A 22,315-nucleotide genomic window follows, 5' to 3' on the forward strand; every position below is an offset into this window, starting at 1 on the left:
GGGAGGTAGCCCAAACACTTGAGCTGAGATGGGGGGGGGGGTCCTCCTCCTCATGACATAGTGGATCAGCAGACTGAGTTCAAATCCTAAACCTGTCCTTTACTAGAGGAATGACTGCCGGCTAGGTGGTACAATGCATAGTGCTTGCCCTAGAGGCAGGAGGACCTGAGTTCAAATTCAGCCTCAGACACTTACTAGCTATGTGACCCTGGGCAAGTCACTTAACCCTGTTTGCCTCCATTTCCTCATCTGTAAAATATGGCTGTAGTTGGATTACAGCTCTGAGCTCTGACTGCATGGTACAAATGAGGTCATGTGTGTAAAGCACCTTTTAAACCTCTGTGGTCTTTGGGCAGAGGAGACATAGGCCTGTTCCTGCTGCCAAGGAAGGAACATTTTGGATACAGGTTAGCCAGGGGTCTTACAAAACGTGCCTCTGACCGTGACCCACTTCTAAATTAATGCCAGTGACTCCTTACTGTCTCTACCATCAAAGAGACTCTTCTGATGAGTATATAAAGTTCTTCACAAGGTGGCCCCAACCCATCTTTCCAGTGTTTTTTTCCTGACTCTCCCTCCTGCCCTCTGCAGTCCTGCCAAAGTGGCCTCTCTCTGCTTCTCTCCCACAAGCCTGCCCTTGCACTGACTGACTTTCATGGCTGGAATGCCCTCCTCAATAGCAAGACTAGCTAACATTAACAGAACACCTACTATGTGCCAGGTAGTTTATAAATAGCGTCTCCTTTGATCCTCATAACAACCCTGGAAGATAAATGCTGTTATTATTCTAATTTTTACAGATAAAGACCCTGTGGCAAACAGAGGATGAGCCTTGATGAGGGTCACTCAGCTAGTTAGGGTCTGAAGAGGAATTCGAATTCAGGTCTTTCTGAATCCAGACCCAGGGCTCTATCCACTGCATCACTGCCCTTCACCCTTAAGACTGCTTAGAAGCCTTTCCTATTCCCAACCCCCCCCCCCAGCTCCCTTGTATAGAACTTCTTTGCATATCTTTGTATTTATTTACTGCCTATTGAGGCTCTTGGGTCCTTAGATTTCATCCAAGAGATTAGTGAGCTCCTTATAAGGAGCAATGGTGGTGTCCAGCCTACAGCAGGTGCTTAATGAAGCCTTGATTTTTCTCTAAGTCCAGAAAGGTGAAGTCCCCCATCCCTGGCTGAGGTCTGGCTGAGGTCTGGCAGACACTCAGTCCGTCTTCCCCTTTGACAGGCTGGGCCAGGAGGCAGGAAACACTCCATCAGGTGTTTCTTAGAGACTCCACAACCTGCGGCCTGGGGGAAAGCAGGGCTTGGACCGTCCCATCAACGCCCCTGTGATGGGTTGGCAAGGCCATATCCTGAAAGAAAATCACAATGACTTGGAGAAAAGCAACTACCCACGGCCTAGGAGGGCACCTTTGGGGAATGCCAGGAGGGTGGGCAGTGCTCTGGACTGGAGGTCAGAGGCCCTGGGCTCAAGCCCGACTGAGTGGCTCATCCCCTCGAGATTGGGGACACGTGGGGGCAGATACTCTTTACGGTGCCTTCCAGCCCCAACCTTCCCTGATTCTTCCTGTCACTCAAGACTCACCACAAACTAGGTGCCCTGTCTCTACCTCCCCCACCCCATGTCCCACACTCCTCAGCTCTCTGATCCTTCCCTTCGGGGGACCATGGAAAGAACTGCATCTTGGGGGTTGGTGCTTCTCGAAAAGCCCTCTGGGCTTCGTGAACCTGAAGGTTCTGACAGAATGCCAGAGGTGGTGGGCCTCAGTCATCCCACCTGCTGCTGGTTCCTCTTCCACCCACATAGATCCCACGGACACAGCGGTCTGCATCCTGCGTCTGCCCCCCTTAGACTGGGAGCGCTTTGAGGCCCGGCACTGGCCTCCACCTTCCTTTGTATTCTCAGCACAGCCAGCACATAATGCTTGATAGGTAAGTGCCAGCCTGCTGCTCTTCTCCATTTATATCCCCCTTCTTAGCACCAAGGGGAGTGTGCGTGCGTGTGTGTGTGTGTGTGTGTGTGAGGAAGTGATGGTAACTTGCAAAACCCTCCATGAGTGTTTCTCCAGCCCTTCTCGCTGCACTGCTGGAAACCCCTCCAGGCTTCGAAGTCCAGGCCCCGTCAGGGGGTGACTGTGGTTAGGGGAACCTCCTGCCCGTGGGGCCCTGAAGCGAGGCTGATTCTCAGAGGACATCCTATCACTCCCCCCACATTCGAAGCTTCCCCAGCTTAGGAGCCCAAGCTGGAGCTCAATGGGCACAGCCTCAGGATCCAGCCCCCTCAGAAAGGGAAACTGAGGCCAGAGAGGTTCAGTGTTGCCCATGGCAAAATCTCGGACCATAGCTCTAGAATCAGAGGGGTCCCCAGAGGCTGTTTAGTGCAACCCCGTCATCTTACAGAGGAGGAAGCCTGGAAGTCGAGTGACCTGCCGATGATTGCCCAGAAACGAGTAGCAAACCCGGGTCTCCTGGGACCCAGGTCTTGTGCCTCCACATTGAGTGCTCTACCCCATGATGAGTGGACAGCTGTCCTGTCTGAAGGGTGCTCTGGGTGTGTGGGGGGGCGGGGGAGGTCCTTCCCAATGACCTAGGAGTAAGACCAGAACTCAAGGTTGGATCACATCAGCTGTTTATTGATTTGTTTTAAAAATACGTCTTTATTCTCTTTCTTTTTACACGAAGCTCAGTGACAAGTGCTTGTTCAGTTCAGACATCATCTGGCACTCGGTTCCTGTCCCTCCCTCCCTCCCTCCCACTCCCCCTTCTTCCCCCCACTTCCCATTCACTGTGCAATTCTGAAATAAAAATGCCAGAAGTATGATAAGAGAAGTCGTCTGCTTCTGTCTGTCCCGGACTGTGGATGGAAGCACACTGCCTCCCCGGTGGGAGGGGGGGCCCAGCCTTCTGGGGCCCGGCCAGCTCTGGCCAGGCAGGCCAAGAAACCCTCCTAAGGGCCCCAGGTCACATTCAATGTGCCCACTGTAGAGTCCATCCTCGGCAGGCACAGACAAAGCCACAGGGGCCTACATGGACAAGCCACCTCCCCTGAGGGTACAGAAAGATGACTCTCACTTGGGGAAGTCTTGGAGAGTAAAATTCGCTGATAGAAAAATAAGGTTTCCACTCAGAAACATAGTAGGAGCCATCACTCAGTGAAATCTAGCTCCACTCTAGATTCAGGAGGAGCTAGGAGCTCATGGGAAGGGGAAAAGGAGGGATGGGAGGACGGGATGGGGGGAGGGAAGGGCACGGAGGGGACCCGAGGGGGGTTGTAATGGAAACATTTTGAGAAAGTGAGGAGAAATAATACTTTACACTCCTGTAGTGCCTTTCATTCTATCTCACCCAAAACTTTGCAGACATTCGCTCTGTCAACACCTGTGAGAGGTAGGTATCATTAAACCCATTTTTCATGTGGGTCCAACTGAGGCACAGAGAGATGAAGTGACTTGCCCAAGTTCACACGCTAATTTGGCTGCTAGACATTGGCCCAGACCAAGGGGCTCTGGAACAAGTCTCCCCTGGCTGCATAAAGATGATGTATAGAAGCCATATAGGTGTGTTACTGATCCAGGTCACTTGTCTCTATATGTGTGTGTGTGTGTGTGTGTGTGTGTGTGTGTGTGTGTGTAGAAACACAAGTGGGGTATGCAGATGTGTGGGGTTTTACATCTGCATGGACAGGAGCTGATTAGGTCTCAAGGACTATAAAAAGATATTGGTTTTCCCTGAAAAATCCTTCCTACATGGGCTTCTCACTGTTAGCCCCATGTGGATTCTGCCTGCCTCACTCAGCAACCCAGGCTGTGACCCACAATCAGCTGTGACACAGGGTAGAGATGTCCCTGGTACCTCCATTTCCCCCGATGGAGAGCAATGGCTACTTTTCCTCGTAACATACCCGTTCTCTGGGCAGACCTTCTGAACGCTGAGGCTGGAAGTTTGGACAGGTGGGAAAAGAGGGGTGTGCTTTCCATAGGGTCAAAGGGAGACCTTGAACATGGCCCAGAGTGTCCTTCCTTTGCCTCTCCCCTCCTGCTGTTCTGAACTCCATTGTGTCGCTCATGTCCTCTCGGGACCAGAGGCTTCATTTCAGGAAGAGATGCAGGCTCTGATGTCGAACCCGGAATTTCCCTCCCTGGGCTGAAGCCACCCCCACCCCCCCTCTCTTTACACACAAAGCCAGGTCTTGGGCAGTAGTCACAGATCAGGAGCCTGGCCCTACTGCTCCCCGACTCCCTTGGCTCTGGCCCTTGGAGGCTCTCACTCCCCTGAAAAAAGAGCCAAGCCAGTCCTTGTCTGGTGGGTGTCGGAGCTGACTTCCTCACTGGCCAGGCTCACTCCCAGAAGGCATGCTGCCCTCCCCAGTGGCCCACCCATAGCCTGCCGGCCTCCCAGAAGAGGCAGACAGGGTCCTCCAAAGTGCCCATGATTGTCATCATGTTTTGTTTTTGTTTTTGTTTTTAATACTCTTACTTGAGTGAGGGCCCTACAGGGAGCTTGTTTCTGGAAGGACTAGGTGGGACACTCCCAGACTCCCTTTCAGAAGGATTCCTCTGTACTTGTGATGCTAAAGGAAAGAGGTTCCACCTTCTTTTTCTGGCCTGGAGGAGTCATCATGAAACTGAAGGGATGTTCTGAGATTGCCTTGTCCAGCCCCTCCATTAGATAGATAAGGAGACCCAGCCAGGGTGGGTGGCCTGCTCCGGGTCAAGTGACAATTCAGCTGCAGAGAAGAAAACAGGACCTGAGCCTCTCGTCCCAGCTGGGCCCCTGTGACATGGGACCTGACTCCCTTAGTGTGGGAAGGAGAACACAGCTTTACTAAGGGCCTCCCAGCCTGAAGCGTAATGTGGCTGTTGCCCTGTCCACTTGTCTGCCGTGGATCAGAGGAGCCAGTGACCATGTGGCTCCAGACCTCGGTGAGGCCGACTGCTTGGAGCTGGGCACCCAGAGAGATCCCCGGAGCCTCGCTCTCCTTGGAGAGAGCAAGCTTTGCAGTCTGTCAGCTCAGAAGGAAGAAGTCACTTGAGCTCAGAAACTGCAAGAGGCGGCACGAGTTCGCATCACTTCTGAGGGTAGGGGGTGGGGAGGGGACCGTTATGGGCTGAAGTAAAAAAATATCAAATATAACAAATCGATGAAAGCCCGTACATATATAGGAAGAGAATCCCATTGTGCTACGACAGCTAGGGTTGAGAAGTTCTCAAAACCCAAGGTGCGGGAGGCGTTCGCCTGACTTCTGTCGGGGCGACGGGCTATGGGCGCTGAGACTAGCTTCAGGCGCCTGGAGTGTGGCCGCCCCACCCCGCCCATGAGGCTGACCCTTCCCGAGTACTCCCTGCGCTTACGCAGCCACATCACTGGGGAGCAGCGTCGAGGGGGCGGGGTCAAAGGGGATCGCTTATCCCTGGGAGCCGGAGGAAGGAAATCTGCGGAAGCCGATTTTGTCACAAACACTCAGGAAGAAGGTGCCTTGGTGGATTGTCGCGGCAGGAGAGGGTTCTGTTGACCTTGTCCCAGCCGTGCGGCCGGGAGGGCCTCACACGATGGACTCCCGGTCCCTGTCTGGGGATGTGGGGTAGTCCACAAAGTCGTCGGTCTGGCTGTACTCGGACATTCGGGCCTGGATGTTGTCACTCGTGGCTCTGGTGACGCTATCGTAGGATGGGGGGAGGGATGTGGAGGAGACCGAGTCTGACGGGCCCGAGCGCCGGGAGAAGTTCTCGTTCATCATGTAGGCAATGAGGCCCTCGCGCTCCGGGGCGTCGTCCCCAGACAGGGTGCCATCGCTGGTCTGCTGGCGGTAGAGGAAGGAGGCGTGCTTCACGGACCTCTGCAGCAGGTGTCTTCGGAACGCCCGCTGGATGACCGTGGCCGACACCTCCTCGTGCTTGCGCCGGAGCGTGGTGGTGATGGGCTCGTAGGAGATCTTGGAGGGATTGGCCGCCATGAACTTCTCTTCCATCTGGATCTTCAGGGCGTCCATCTCCCCAGACTCTCCCAGGACCCGCTTGGTGAAGGCAAAGAGGATGTCCATGCAGTGAATGCGGTCCCCACTGACCATGGGCAGATCCATGTTGATGAGGCTGATCTGGTTGGGCTTGGCAATGCGCAGGGGGTCGGACAAGGCGTCGGCAAAGTCCGACAGAGCGGAGTACTCGATGAACTGAGTGGCCTCCGGGTCGAACTTCTCCCAGATCTCATAGAACATGTCAAAATCGTCCTCGCTCAGCGGCTCTGTGCTCTCCTCCGTGGCCACACTGAAGTTCTCGAGGATGATCGCTATGTACATGTTCACCACGATGAGGAAGGAGATGATGATGTAGGTGACAAAGAAGAGGATGCCCACGGCCGGGCTCCCGCAGTTCCCCCGGGAGTTGGTGGGGTTAGGCAGGTTGGGGTCACAGTACGGGGGCCCCGTGTTGAGGATGGGGCTGAGGAGCCCGTCCCAGCCCGCGGACGTGGTGATCTGGAAGAGGCAGAGCATGCTGTTGGCGAACGTCTGGAAGTTGAACATGTCATCGATCCCGGCCTCCCACTTCACGTAGGCAAAGTTGGCCATGCCAAAGATGGAGTAGATGAACATGACGAGAAAGAGCAGCAAGCCGATGTTGAAGAGGGCGGGGAGGGACATCATGAGGGCAAAGAGCAGCGTGCGAATCCCTTTGGCCCCTCGGATCAGCCGGAGGATGCGGCCGATCCGCGCCAGGCGGATGACTCTGAAGAGCGTCGGGGAGAAGAAGTACTTCTGGATGATGTCGGAGAGGACAGTTCCTGAGCAAAACAACAGAGGAGAGGAAGTCACCGGATGTGACATCCCTAGACTGTGGGGGCTGGGATCAGAGGCACCCTTTAGTGATCAGGTCCTGGGGATTAGTGGGCTGAGATGAAGGGCGGGGCACAAGGGCAGAGGATGACCTAGAATTCAGGTGTCCAAGATTCCGGCCCTCTCTGCACCATGACACACTAGGCTGACCAGTGAAAACGATGGAGCCCTATCCCTGGCGCATTATTTCCTTTTCTTTTGTGAGGCAATTGGGGTTAAGTGACTTGCCCAGGGTCACACAGCTAATCAAGTGTCTGAGGACAGATTTGAACTCAGGTACTTCTGACTCCAGGGCCAGTGCTCTATCCACTGCGCCATCTAGCTGCCCTTGGTGCATTACTTCCAAGCTTTCCTGGTGTTCTATGCCCTCTACCCAAGTCCCAGGGCATGGCTGCCTGCCGAACAGGGCCTTGGCATACCCCCCCATGGGGCTTCTCCTCCAGTGACCCTGTGCTCCCGTCCAGAAGTATTTCTAATAGTTTGTCAGGTAGGTTGTTGGGGATACTTGTTCAACTCAGTCGTCCCTGAGGGCCTTTCCAACCCTATGATTCTGGTACAAGATCTTCCAGGGTACTAATGGGTTAAAGTGCCCCTCTTCCAAGGGGTCCCTAGCCAGCCTGTCTCTTTCTATCTGGTGTGCTTGGCCTTGGCACTTTTACACTTCTGATTTCTAAGCTCTTGCCTGGTCAAGTTCTGTCCTATCCTCCATGTTACTTTTTAAGACTAAAACAGGAGGATTTGGGGGTGGGCAGAGAAAGGAAATGCTCCATTTCTGTCCCCAACCTAGCTTCTAGTCTTATTTCCCAGGATACCTCTAGGGAAGCCAAGAGACAGTAAAAAGCACAGTGACTTTGAAATCAGAGGAGCTGAGATCAAATCTCACCCCCTGAGTCCCCCAGGGCAAGTCAATCTTCCTGGGACTCAGATTCTTCCTCTATAAAAAGAGGAGGGAGGGACCAGGGGCTTCAGAAGTCTCTCTTAGCTTTAGGAGCCAATGACTCTGAAGGTCATTTCTGAGTCTAAACTTCCAAATGTGCTTCAGCCAAACCAGATGGTTCACCCTTCTCCAAGCACTGTCTTTTTTTGTAAGATCTCTTTTCTTTTCTTTTCTTTTGGTGAGGCAATTGGGGTTAAGTGACTTGCCCAGGGTCACACAGATAGTAAGTGTTAAGTGTCTGAGGTCGGATTTGAACTCAGGTCCTCCTGACTCCAGGGCTGGTGCTCTATCCACTGTGCCACCTAGCTGCCCCTCCAAGCGCTGTCATGACTCTGCCTGGAGTGTCCTCCCTTCTCCACCTCTGCTGACTGAAAAGGGAACCATCCTTCAAGGCCCAGTTTGGATGTCGCCTCTTCTCTGAAGGTTTTTCCCATCCCCAGTCCCCATCCACAGGACAGAAGAGGTCTCCCCCATTCTAGGCCCTCATGGCTCTTCCTCAGAGACAGCCTACTTGGGGGGGAGGGTAATCTGTTGGACCATTTGTTCAATGCAGTAAGAATCGCACCCATCTGTCCATGCCCATGGGTTCATGGAGTTGGAGCCAGAAGGGCTGTTAGAGGCCACTGAGTCCAACCTCTTTGTTTTACCAATAGAGAATGCGAGGCTGAGCACCAGCAGAAGCCTGCACCTATGAAGTGTCTGGGGGGATCCCATGCCTGGGTCCTGACCCCCCCATCTGGCGCTCCCCCCTCAGCAATGCTTACCCGCAATGGAAAGAATCACGACCACAAAGTCAAAGATGTTCCAGCTGTTGGTGAAGTAGTAGTGGCGCAGGGCGATGACCTTGATGACGCACTCGCCCGTGAAGATGCCCACGAACAGCAGGTTGATCTTGGCCAGGATGCTGATCTTCTCAGGGCTCTGATCGTCCGTCTCCACCATCATGGTCACCATGTTCAGGCAGATGAGGAACATGATGGTGACATCAAAGGCCTGCTTGGTGACAATGTCGAAGATGAAGCCCTGGTATTTGTTCTGTGAGAAGGAGTGAGGAAGCCACAAGGGTGTTAGCAAGACCTGAGGGCCAGGACAGGCTGGGCCGGGGTGGCTGGTGAACCTGCTGGGACACCCAGTCTGGCCCCTTCACAGTGCTACAGGCGTGGGAGGGAGGGACAAAGATGCTGGGTGGACTGTAGAAAACCTGGACAGGGGTTGGTCATTCAGTCTCTGCTTGGAGATCTCTTCTAAGGGGGAACCCATGCGCTGCCTTGGGAGGTCACGCCACTTTTCATGCACAAGCATTTATTAAGCACTCACTGTGTGCCAGGCACTGTGCTACACCCTGGGGATACAGAGAAAAAATATTCCCCGCCCTCTAAAAACTTCAAGATTCAGCTCAAATTCAGGAGACCTTTCTCAATTCCCCCCACAGATGGTGCCTTCTGAGATTGCCTCCCATTCATATTGTAGATGCCTTGTACATAACAGTCATTTGCCTGTCTCCTCCCCATTATAATGTAAGCCCCTTGAGGGCAGAGCTGTGTTTTTGCCTTTCTTTGTAACCACAGAGATTAGCTCAGTGCTTTCACATAGTATTCACTTAATAAATGCATCATCCATCCACCCACCCATCTACCTACCCACCCATCCATCCATCCATCCATCCATCCATCCATCCATCCATCCATCCATCCATCCATCCATCCATCCATCCATCCATCCACCCATCCATCCATCCATCCATCCATCCATCCACCCACCCACCCACCCATCCACCCACCCATCCATCCATCCATTCATCTATCCATCCATCCATCCATCCATCCATCCATCCATCCATCCATCCATCCATCCACCCACCCACCCACCCACCCATCCATCCATCCATCCAACAATCCAAACATCCATCTATTTTTAGGGTCCAGGGGCAGGAGGGCAGAGAGATATGGTAGATTCAGCTAGGGTCACATCAAAGACCAGAGCTCTCTAGAGCAAAGGTGATGCCTGCTTGGCTTTGCATATCTCTGAGTCTTACCAGGGGCCTTGGGATTGGTTTCTGGGGCTTCTTAGACCCAAGCTTCTTCATTGCATTGTAATACTTCTTCTGTTCCTCTGTCATGAAGATGTCTTGTCCCCCTAAGTGCAGAGAAAGAAGCCCTCTTGTTATTTTTGTGTTCTGAACCATCACTGGGCCCCTGCCCCATCCTGGCAGGTTGGGGTCACTCTGGGCATGCAGCAGGGAGTACCAGAACTTACTACTGCAGCTGGGATAAAGATGGAGCTCAGTTACATTAAAGGAGGCGATTAATCCTTGACTCAGACCACCAAGGAGGGTGTGCCAGGCCACAGCAACAGTCAGGATTGGGGATCTGGGGCTGGAGAGGACCTTGGAGGTCATCGGGTCCAACCCCTCCTTTTACAGATGAAGAAACTGAGAGCTATCGAGGTGAAATGACTTGCCTGAGCTTAGAGGGTGTGAGTGACAGAGCCTGTTCCACACTGATGTCCCCATCTACCTTGGTGATTGATCCCCTGCTCAGAAGGCCAAGGAAGGAGGAACATGGAACTGATCATTTGAAAGTGCCCTTGGCAGTCATCAAAACTATCTGGTACTGGCTAAAAAATAGAGTGGTAGATCAATGGAATAGGCTAGGCACAGGAAACACAGTAGTAAATGACACTAGTAATGTAGTGTTTGATAAACCCAAAGACTCCAGCTTCTGGGATAGGAATTCAGTATTTGACAAAAACTGCTGGGAAAACTGGAAGATAGTATGGCAGAAATTAGGCATAGACCAACATCTTACACCTTATACTAAAATAAGGTCAAAATGGATACACGATTTAGACATAAGAGGTGATACCATAGGTAAATTAGGAGAGAAAGGAATAGTCTACCTATCAGATCTTAAGGAAAACAGTTTATGACCAAACAAGAGATAGACTATATTATAAAATGCAAAATGGATGATTTTGATTACATTAAATTAAAAAATTTTTGTACAAACAGAAGCAATGCATCCAAAATTAGAAGGGAGGCAGAAAGCTGGGAAACAATTTTTGTGGCCAGTACTTCTGATAAAGGCCTCATCTCTAAAATATATAGGGAACTAAATCAAATTTATAAGAATCCAAGTAATTCCCCAGTTGAGAAATGGTCAAAGGATATGAACAGGCAGTTTTCTGATGAAGAAACCAAAGCTATCTATTCCCATATGAAAAAATGCTCTAAATCTCTAATAATTAGAGAGATGCAAATTAAAACAACTCTGAGGTACCATCTGACACCTATCAGATTGACTAAAATGACAAAAAAGGAAAATAATAAATGTTGGAGAAGCTGTGGGAAAATTGGAACACTAATGCATTGTTGGTGGAGTTGTGAACTGATCCAACCATTCTGGAGAGCAATTTGGAATTATGCCCAAAGGGCAATAAAGCTGTCCATACCCTTTGACCCAGCAATACCACTTTTGGGTCTTTTCCCCAAAGAAATCATGGAAAGGGGAAAGGGACCCACATGTACAAAAATATTTATAGCTGCTCTATACATGGTGGCAAGGAATTGGAAGTTGAGGGGATGCCCATCAATTGGGGAATGGCTGGACAAGTTGTGGTATATGAATACAATGGAATACTATTGTGCTGTAAGAAATGATGAGCAGGAGGAGTTCAGAGAAACCTGGAGGGTCTTGTGTGGGCTAAAGATGAGTGAGATGAGCAGAACCAGAAGAAGATTGTACAAAGTATCATCAACATTGAGTGCTGATCTACTGTGATGGATTAGATTCTTCTCACCAATGCAATGGTACAGAAGAGTTCCAGGGAACTCATGATAGACGAGGATCTCCAAATCCAGGAAAAAAAAGAACTGTGGAGTATAGATGCTGAATGAACCATACTATTTCTTTTGTTTTTGGTGCTGATGTTTATCTATTTTGAGGTTTGTCGTCATTGCTCTGATTTTTCTCTTATAACATGACTAATGCAGAAATAGGATTAATGTTATTATGTGTGTGTGTGTGTGTGTGTGTGTGTGTATATAAAACCTATATCAGATTACCTGCTGTCTAGGGGAGGGGAGGGAGGGAGAAAAATCTGAAATTGGAAAGCTTGTATAAACAAAAGTTGAGAACTATCTTTACATGTAACTGGAAAAAATAAAATACTTTATTAATTAAAAAAAGAAAAAGAAAAAAAAGAAAGTGCCCTTGGGCTTCAGTCCAGGCTCTGCCAGGAGCTCACTGTGTGGCCTCAGGCAAGCATCTTCACTTGACTGGGTTTTTGCTTCCGCATGTGTAGAATAAGGACAAAAACTACCATTCCGGCCTCCCAGGGGCCTCAGGTCATGGGAAAACCCTTTGTCACCCGTAAAGCTCTGGATGGCATCATTCCCATCACTGGTGGGTCACCTTTATTATCTAGGTCTTTTAAGGAAAAGTAGGAACATGTGTGAGCTGCAGGAGCTCCCCTTTTCCTCATTTATCCCCAGCCTCTCCTGTCCCTTCCAGCATCTCAGTCCCTCTCTCTGTCCTCAGACCCAGGCCAGACCCCAAACGTTGGGGACCACCTGGCAGGGAGGGATCCTGGTGAGTGAGCCCTGAATCTAGAATGCATGCAGAATTGTGAGAAAAATAGAGACCGGGCCATAGGAAGATTGGCTGAGAACACTAGTCAGGGAGGAGACTCAGAAGGGAGCATGATGACTTTCAGAGGCATCAAGGACTTAGAGTGGCTTGAGGGTATTGGGTGTCCTCAGAGAGCCGATGGCCACTTGTCAAATGTCCTGGAGAACGGCTCTTGTTCAGGCAGGGGCTGGATTGGGGCCCCCCGAGGCCCCTGCCCACTCAGAGATTTCACTGGAGTTAAAGCCATCCCTGAGCAGGAATTCCCACAATTGCTTCCCTGACAAGAGGTCACCCAGCCTCAGCTCGAACACTTCCAATGACTGGAAGCTCGCAACCTATCAACGTTGCCCATCCTTCCTTTGGGCAGCTCTGATTCTTAGAAAGTTTTCTCTTGATGTGGCATAGGGGGTGGAGCATTGGACTTGGGAATTGGGAGGACCTGGATTCTAATCCTGCCTCACACACATAAGGTGTGTGATCCTGGGGAAGTCACTGGATCTTGGTAAGTCTCAGTTTTTCTTATCTGTAAAATGAAGAGACTGAACTTGATGACCTCTAGGATCCCTCGCTACATCCCTAGTTCTAGCCAACAAATCCAATCCCGTCAGGTGGCCTGAAATACCCCAAGCTTTTCTTGGATCTTTTAAATACTTGAAATTAATCTGCTAATCACCACTCTTTGAATCTACTTATTCCAAATTCATCTAATTCTATTGCCTTTGGCCCCATCTCTCTGCATCAGGCTATCATGAAAGACCCTGTCCAATGCTTGGCTGAAATCCAGGTGTCCTTTCTCCCCTCCACTCCCTACCTGTACTTTTCTGCTCCCTTTGGTGTGTTGTCTTTCCTCATTAGAATGTAAGCCCCTTGAAGGCAGGCTTGTCTCTGCCTGTATTTGTATTCCCAGTGCTTAGCACAGTGTCTGGCACAGAGTACCCACCTATTAATTGACTCTTGCCTTGCCTGGACATGCCTAATAACCTTCTCAAAAAATGGAAATGATTCTGACATGACCTGTCCTTGGTGACCCCACACTTGCTTTTAGTGACTGATTACTGCTTCTCTTTCTAAATATTTACAAACCACTCTTTTAATAACACATTCTAGAATTATGCCAAGAACTAAGTCAGTTGAGATTGACTTCTCCCCATTTTGCTTGTTTCCCCTCACTAAGTTTTGTTTCCCCTTCGTTTACGCTATAAACTACTGCTCTGGATGGAGTAGGGAACTGTGACTATACAGTTCAATCACTCAACATTTATTAAACACCTACTATGCACCAGGCGCTATGCCAAATGCTGGGGATACAAAAAGAGGCAAAACGGTCCCTGTCCTCAAGAACCTTACAATCTATTATAGCTGTGTACAGCTTAAAGGGGAAGGGAGGGTTACAAAATTAGGCACAAATCAGATGGACCTCTCTTAAGGACACATTTCTAAATTGGTCTAGATGCTCTAGACAAATACATCCAGGCTGTAGGCTCAAGGAAGACAGGCTGGTATCACTTTTAGAATCCTTGGCCTCTCTCCTGGGGTGCATGAGGCCCCAGTTGGTTCCCATTGGGCTCAGGCTTCACTGTAGTCCCACAGTGCAGCTTCCCTGTGCTCTGAGGGTATTGTTTTTGTCCCTGGCGCCAAGAATTCTTCCTCTGGGCTTCAGGCCATTTTGGGTGGTGACAGGTTGCCTGAAGTATATTCATTAGCCACCCATTAAAGCTGGTTCTCCATTAAAGAGAAGTTCAGCTTTATTTCCTTATAGAATGTAAGGTCCCTTTCTTGGTATCTCTAGTACCTACGACAGTGTCTGGCACACAGTAGACACTTAATAAAATGCTTGTTGATGATGATGGATTGTTCACATCAGTAGTCATAGAATTATAGATATCTATAGGGATAGAAGGGACTTTAAAGACCACTGAGTTGAACTCCCTTATTTTACAGATGAGGAAACTGAAAGCCAGAATAGTTAAGTAACCCAAGGAAGGGGAATTTTCTTTCCAGTGAACAAAAGGCACAAAGGCTGCTCCTTGGGAGGGCACTTACCCCCTGCCCTGCTCCTGCCCCAAAGCTGCCCCAGTAACCCCTCCCCCCCAGCCCTGCAGAACCCGCCCTCTACGTATCTTTTTCTTTTGTTGGTTGAAGTTGTCAATGATAACACCGATAAAGAGGTTCAGGGTGAAGAAAGATCCAAAGATGATGAAAATCACGAAGTAGAGGTACATGTAGAGGTTGTACTCCCACTGAGGCTGTTCTTCACACTGCGAGGGAGAAAGAGAAAGCAGACAAAGGCAAGGAGCAGCTGATCACAGAGCAGAAACATGAGGACCCCGGCATCTGACCCTGATGGGCAGGAAGTCGAGGCTGCACCCGGGAGTGGAGATGTGTGTGAGAGTGGAAAGTGAGAGCATTCTCCTTTAGTGCCAGCCATTCAGAGGGCTGGGGAGCAGCAGAAGGGTACGAGGAGGAGTAGGAGGGAGCTATGCGGTGTCACTATCCCATCTCCCACCTCCAAACCTTTGCTCAGGCTGGCCTCCATATCTGGAATCTATTTCCTCCCCAGCTCTGACTTTTAGAATCCCTAGCTTCCTTCCAAGCTCAGATCATGTCATCTCCTAAATAGAGCTGCTCCTGAAGTCTGCAGCTGCTGGTGCCTCTTCGGAAATTACCTGTTATCTACTTTGTAAAGATGTGCATATGTCTTGTTCCCTGAAAACAGACTGATTTGTTTTTGTCTTTGTGTCTCTGGGTCCTACCTAGTGTAGTGCCCAGCACATAGAAGGCATTTCATGAATGCTTGCTGATTGACTGGGCTGGAAGAATGAAGGAGGCTGTGGGGGCAGGAAGCTGAAGGATGGGGGTGGGGCGGGGCTGGAGGGTGGATTTGTATTGGAGAATGTGTCTGGCACAAGTATGTGTGGACTGAGGAAAGCTTTGGGTGAACTGAGGCAGAAAAGGAGACAGTGATGGAGATGAAGGTGGAGTCAAAGATGGAGATAATGGGAGAGTATAGGGACCACTCATGAGTATCAGAGGACTTTGGGATCTCAGTTAATATATAGATCTCTTTGAATGAGAGAAGACAGAGACATTTGAGAAAACTATTGGCATTTCCCAACCTTGTGCAGTGGAGATTTTGGTGAGGATGGCCAATTGTTCCATCCTTTGAATCCTTGGTGCTTAGCACCATGCCTAGAACACAGTAAGTGCTTTATAGATGCTTGTTGAATAACTGGCAGCCAGAGTGGCCACTGGGAGTTGTGGAAGGGAGGAGACAGTATAGATGTGGCAAGATTGTGCCTCTCTCCCGCCTATCGTTTGGGACTGGAACAGGTTTATTTGTAAGATGCAAGTCAATGAGAATACATTTTCTTTGAGTATTTCTTGAAACATTCACAGCTTCTTGTGGGGCCAGGGGCAGAGCTCAGCCCCTTGTGCTTGGCAGAGAGAAGAGGGCAGTGATCTCCCTTCACCATGGGTGGGCTCTAGCTGCAGCAGAGTCTGATTCAGAGGGCCCTTGCCACTCCTGGACCACAGTCCCTGCCCCCAGAGGATAGATGGGACCCAGGACGGGTTCACTTGGCTGACTTACCCCCCTGGAGTCCACAGCAGCATACATGATGTCCATCCAGCCTTTAAATGTTGCCTGGAAGGAAAATGCACACTTAAGGAATATGTTTAGGTTTGGCATCAGGTTCCCTGACTGGAGGAATGTAGAAAGGGAGAGAGATGCTGACCCAGAAGGCAGAGCAAGAGCTGCCAAGAAAGACTGTCTGGTGTCATGGAATGGGCGCTGGAGGAGGGCTCAGGAGGCCCGAATGAAGCTTCCCTCCAGGGCAGGGGCCAGGCTTTTGCCTTTCTTCATATCCCTAAGACTCAGCATAGTGTCTGGCACACAGCAGGTGCCTAATAAATGCTTGGGGAGGTCTTTAGGGGCTAATTTTCTTTTTGGAAAAATGAGGGGAGGAGGAGGAGGATCATAGAAACTCAGAGGTAGAAGGGACTCAGAGGGTGTCGGGCCCAGCATGGCTCCCCCCACCCCGGGGTCTCCTCTACAACACATCTGACTAATTAGTGGCCCTCCAGACTCCATTGGATGCTGCCAGTGATGGGGAACTCACTGATGATGGTGGTGGTGGTGAGCAGTATTTATACAGTGTCTGAAGGTCTGCAAGCCACTTTATAAACATCATCTCATTTGTTACTCACAGTAAGTCTGGGAGGTAGTTGTTATCATCCCCCTTTTACAGTTAAGGTAACTGAGGCAGACAGAGTTAAAGCGACTTGCCCAGGGTCACTCCTATGTGACTGTGCTTGAATTTGAACTCAGGACTTCTTGACTCCAGGTCTAGTGCTCTGTGTGCTCTGCCCTCTAGCTGCACAAGCTGAGATGCCTCAAGGCAGCCCACATCACTGGTGGGTGGTTTTTCCTGACATTCATCTTAACTCTGTCTCTTCCACCCAATGCTCCTGGTTTGGCCCCCTGGGGCTAAGCAGGACAAGTCTGAGCCCTCCTTCTAATGATAACCCTTCCAATGCTAGCAACTCCCCTAAGTCTTCTCTTGCATAGGTGCAGTGGATAAAGTTCTGGGCCAGGAGTCAGGCAGATCTGAATTCAAATTTAGTCAGACATTTGAGTTGTGTGGTCCTGGGCAAATCACTTTTGCCTCTGTATGCTCAGTTTCCTCCCTTATAACATGAGGGGTTTGAGTGAAGTGACCTCTGATGTTCCTTCTCATTCTTCTTTTGTCATTCTATGACCCTACTGTCCCTGATCTCTCCACCTTGTCCACAAGAATCTGTGAGTAGCTTTGCTGGATGCAATACAACATCCTCCCAGTCCCCAGGCTCAGCACCCAGGAGCCATCCTAGACCCCTTTCTCTCACCTTCCACAACAAAGCTGTCCATCTCACCTTTGGACCATCTCTCAAATTCTGACCTTGCCCTCACCCTGGTGCAGACCCTCATCACCTCACATCTGGGCTACTGCAATAGCTGCTGGTGGGTCCACCTGCCCTGAGACTCTCTCCACTCCAATTCATGCTCCATCCAGTCACTAAAGTGATTTTGCTAAAATGTAGGTCCAATCAGGTCACCCCACCAACTCAATAACTCCACTGGCTCCCTACTGCCTCCAAGAACAAATACAAAGCCTTCCATTTGGCATTGAAAGCCCTTTATAACCTAGCCCCTTTCCAGTCCTCTTACATATCACCTCCCAACACATACTCTTCTTTTTTTTTTTTTTTTAGTGAGGCAATTGGGGTTAAGTGACTTTCCCAGGGTCACACAGCTAGTAAGTGTTAAGTGCCTGAGTCCAGATTTGAACTCAGGTACTCCTGACTCCAGGGCCGGTGCTCTATCCACTGCGCCACCTGGCCGCCCCCAACACATACTCTTCTATCTAGCGATGCTGGCCTCCTGGCCATTCCATGAACATCTCCCAGCTATTCCTCCATTTCTCAGCTCTGGGCATTTTCTCTGGCTGTTCCCCAGGTCTGAAATACTCTCCCTCCAACTACTGACCTCCCAGGCTTCCTTTAAGCCCCAACTAAAATCCCACCTTCTACTGGAAGTCTTCCCTAATCCCTCTTAATTCCAGTGTCTTCCCTTTGTTAATTATTTTTACTCATCCTATATAATCTTGTTTATACACAGCAGTTTGTCTCTGCTCCTTAAAGGCGGAGACTATCTTTTTGCAGAGCTAGATCCTTCAGAGCTTCTAAAGCCAGACCCATAATGAGAAAAACAAAGAGCAAGCATATGAGTTCTGCTTTACTTTATGATGAGTTTTCAAGGTTAGCCACTAGTTCATCTTAAAGAAGGTGTGTCCTAAAAAAATTAATTAAAAAATTAAAAAGAAATAAAAGAAGAAAGTGTCTGAAAAAAAAAGAAGTGTGTCCTGTCTTCATTAAAGCAATTAGTGCTCCCAGGAAAGTGAGTGGGTACTTTAGTTTCTAAGTTTGGATTTCAAACATTTCACAGAAGGGACTCAACTCTTTCCTAGGCTGACTCCCAGAATCAGGACAGAAGGCCTCATTTAAACTAATGAATGGTTATCCTTCACAATAGGGAAGAGTCAACAGCTTCCCCAACATTCATTGTTCTTTTCAGATGTGAATCAGTATCTGCTCTTTGGACTACACTAAGAGCGCCAAAGCAGGCATTCTATTTGGTGGAGACAGGAAATCAAACTAGTCACTGGGTCCACTGACTGATGGCTCCTGGCCCAGCAGTTGACTCAGACACCTCTTTCAATCTGTCTTGAGACTGCCCTAGAATTTTCCACGGGCAGGGAAATTGGAACCTGAGAACTTTCCAAGGTGCTGAAATATTCCCTGAGGAACTCGAGGTTTCCCTGTGTTGATTCTGCCATGCTTCTGGACCCCATATTGCTGGAGTAATCCTCGACCCCTCTTCAGCCTGTCCTCTCTCTTTCCAGCACAGAATCTCCACAATGTGGCTGGAAGAGTTTATTGAAAGGTAGAGACCTCCTACAGGGCTAAGAGTGGGAAACCCCTCTGGGAAACTCACCACTTGCAGCAGGGCCAAGTAACCAGCTCCAACGTTGTCAAAGTTGACTTTCACTTTGATCCAGTACAATTCCCCAGTACTGTTGTGCAGCTCGCACTCACTTTTGTTGTTCACGAAGGTGTAGTTCAAGGGTAAGTCTCCCTCTGTTTGGTTGATACACCTTCCAAACTTCCCAGCAAAGAGATTCACGCCCATGATGCTGAAGATGAGCCAGAAGATGAGGCAGACGAGCAGGACATTCATGATGGAAGGGATGGCACCAACCAGAGCATTGACCACAACCTCAAGTAGGTATAAACACAAGTGCTGGTTACTTGAAATATCCTCTGGAAGAGATTTCCTTGAGAACATCAGGGATCTAAGGTCTATGGACTAGGTGGGAAAATCCATAAAATGACCCAATGGGAACAACATGGGATGAAAGCCTCCCTTTTTCTTTTAGGACCTTGATCCTCCACTGGGGTAGGGAGGTGAAAAAATGACTAGGAAGTATGAGTCCCCCCCAAATTATTCTTCTTCTTTTTTTTTGGTCGAGGCAATGGGGGTTAAGTGACTTGCCCAGGGTCACACAGCTAGTAAGTGTCAAGTGTCTGAGGCTGGATTTGAACTCAGGAGCTTCTGAATTCAAGGCCAGTGCTTTATCTACTGTGCCACCTAGCTGCCCCCCCAAATTCTAAGGGGAAAGTGTCCCACCCAAACTCTTGGGGGAAGGTGTTCCCTCCAAGCTCTAAGGGAGAGATGTCCCACCCAATCTGCAGGGAAGAGCTAACTTGTTAAAATGCTGGAAGAAAGGTATCCCCTCTAAACTCTAGAGGAGAAATATCCCATCCCTCAAACTCTAGGGGAATTACAGAATCACAATTCAGAGATGCAAGGAGCATCTAACCTCATATATACAGTACTTGAAAAAAATTTCCCCTACAAAATTCCCAGAAAGAGTACCTCCAACCTCTGCTCAGAGATCTCCAATGAGAGAGGATCTACCACCTCCTAAAGCACTTGGGGCCAGGTCTAATTAGTAGGAATTGGCTCCTGACACTTGGTCTCAATCTTCCTCTTTATGACTTTATCCAGTGACCAAAGAGATCAGGCCCAGCTCTTCTTCTGTGCGACGGTCCTTCAGATTCTTCAGGATCACACGGGCCATTCTGGGGCTCTCAAGTCTTCCCTTCCCCTGGCTAAACATTCCTAGCTCCTTCAAACTCTATATGTCATCTACTTGAGGTTTTCACCCTTCTGGTTTGTACTATTTGGAAGCTTAAATCCAAGTTCTTCTTAAACTATGTATCCCAGAATGAAATATAATACTTTGGCTGTGATCTAACCTTGGCAGAGGACAGAGGGATTCTCACTTCCCCAGAAACTCTGTGTCTCTTAATGAAGCACAGGAGGAAACTAGATTCTTTGTCTGCCATATTATGCTACTGACTCACATTGAGCTTGTGGTCCACTAAGCACTCCACATCTTTATCAGACAAATCACTGTCTAGTCCTATTTCCCAACTTATTCTCATGAAATTGACTTTTTGGACACATGTGAGAGATTTTACTTTTCTCTTTAGTCTGGATCTATGATTGCATTAGCATGGAGGACTCCCCATAAGGAAACTTGTTCTACCAATACAGATCAGTGGTTTCTCTGTAACCTATGCTCTTTGAGAGTTGCCCAGGGCCCCAAGAAGTGACTTGTCCAGGGTCACCCAGCCAGAATGTGTCATAGGTCACATTTGAACTCAAATCTTCATGACTCTAAGTCAGGAACCCACCATGCCAGCTGCCTCTCATTTACTCCTATCAAACGTCATCTTATTAAATTCATTCCAAAGCTTATCAGGTTTTGTCTTATTTTAGGGTACTAACTCAATCATCCAAAGGGAGATAAACCTTCTAAACTCTAGGGTAGAAATGTTTCAATCAATCTCTCTAGAGCTGCGTCTGTGGAAGAGTCTGAAGGTGAACAAAGGAGAATGAAGGAATGACAAAGATTCCAGGCTCTGTGCAGAGCAGCTAAGATTTGGGGAGTCAGCTCCAGATGGCAGTCAAACTAGCCAGGAGGGGTTTTGCCACTAGGGTCCTGGTTGATAGGCTTAGAGCCTTTGTGAGGGGCACACAGAGGGACCAGGGGGTGGAGCCTCACTCTGCTCCATCACTGTCCCCACGTCTGCTTGCTCAACATTATGACTTACCCCCAGGTGACGAGGCAGCAGACACCCTCATCAGTCTGGTTTTCTCAGAGGGAGACAATATAGATAAAAATAAAACACTTTGCAAAGCACGAAGTGCTTCGGAAATGGTAGATATTATTATTGTTGCTGTTGTCCTCTTCACTGTCTAGAGGGGAGCCTGGAGGAAGCTGGGGGCCCAAAGGCTAGCCTGGTGCCAAGGAAGGAGTGATGGCTTTGTAATCAGAGGCTCTGGGTTTGAATCCCAGCTCTGTCGCTGTGTGTCACACTTTGTGTGTCACCTGTGTGACCCAGACAAGTAACCCCTCTGAGCCTCCACGTGCTTATCTGTAAGAGGAGGGGCTGTCATGGCTTCTGAGGCCACACTAACAGAGAGGCAGTGCTGCCCAGTGGTGAGAGATCTGGCCTCAGAGTCAGGAAGCCCTGGGTTCAAGGCCCTTTGACATAGGCTGCCTGGGTGGCCCTGGGCACCCCTCTCACTTTCCAGGCTGAAGAATGAGTACAGGTCTATACTGGCAGGAGTCTCCTCAGAGATCTAATCCAAGAAATCTACAGTAAAGACAAATATTTGTTATAATGTTTTTTTCTGGTTTGTTTGTTGTTCCACTGGGGGATCAAGAGATAATAATGCATATCAAACCTATTAATGAAAAATCCCCAGTAACAATAATGCCCATAATAGCAAATTGATACGTTGAATCATAGGGCTTATAGGCTCCTCTCATACCTCCCAAGCACTCGTGAGTTAGGCCCAGCAGACAGTCATGTCGCCCTTTCACAGAAGAGGAAGGCAAGCCACAGAGGTGTGAAGCAACTGGCCCAAGACAGCTAGTAAGTGGGACCAGGGTGGCTGAGGCTCTCGGTGTCACTGCACTTCAGGGCTGGCAGGGACCACAGATGGCTCCTTCTTTTTAGGAGCCCCAGCCCTGGAGTCAGGTCTGACTCCAGAGACTTGGCACTTCGGCCCCTGGTTTCCAGAGCTGGAAGTTGCCTTAGAGAGCACCCCCCTCATTTTACAGAGAAGGAAACTGGGGCACAGAATGGTCAAGTGACTGGTTCAGGATCGCACAGCAGGATCTAAACCCAGGTTTTCCTAGCTCGGAGACCAGTGCTCTCCTCATTACTCCACACAGTCTTCTAGGCTGTCATGTAGAAAAGAGACTCGCCTTTTCCCCACTTAGCCCCAGAGGACAGAACTAAG

The 22,315-nt window shown here is 49.4% G+C and overlaps 1 protein-coding gene across 2 annotated transcripts in view; it reads right to left on the reverse strand.

The window, feature by feature from the left end:
- Window positions 1-2,798: 2,798 nt before the first annotated feature.
- The window catches only part of SCN5A (sodium voltage-gated channel alpha subunit 5), a 173,543-nt gene continuing 154,026 nt past the window's right edge, over window positions 2,799-22,315 (reverse strand). For both annotated transcript variants that reach the window (XM_043976098.1, XM_043976099.1), the window contains exons 22-27: window positions 18,932-19,213; window positions 15,989-16,042; window positions 14,520-14,657; window positions 9,807-9,911; window positions 8,536-8,806; window positions 2,799-6,782 (exon numbers count right to left, since the gene is read on the reverse strand). In XM_043976098.1, the coding sequence (XP_043832033.1) occupies window positions 5,548-6,782; window positions 8,536-8,806; window positions 9,807-9,911; window positions 14,520-14,657; window positions 15,989-16,042; window positions 18,932-19,213 (2,085 nt within the window). In that variant the 3' untranslated portion in view covers window positions 2,799-5,547. The remainder of the gene's footprint in view (window positions 6,783-8,535; window positions 8,807-9,806; window positions 9,912-14,519; window positions 14,658-15,988; window positions 16,043-18,931; window positions 19,214-22,315) is intronic.

This window comes from Dromiciops gliroides, chromosome 1 (assembly GCF_019393635.1).
Source record: "Dromiciops gliroides isolate mDroGli1 chromosome 1, mDroGli1.pri, whole genome shotgun sequence".
NCBI classification, from domain to species: domain Eukaryota; kingdom Metazoa; phylum Chordata; class Mammalia; order Microbiotheria; family Microbiotheriidae; genus Dromiciops; species Dromiciops gliroides.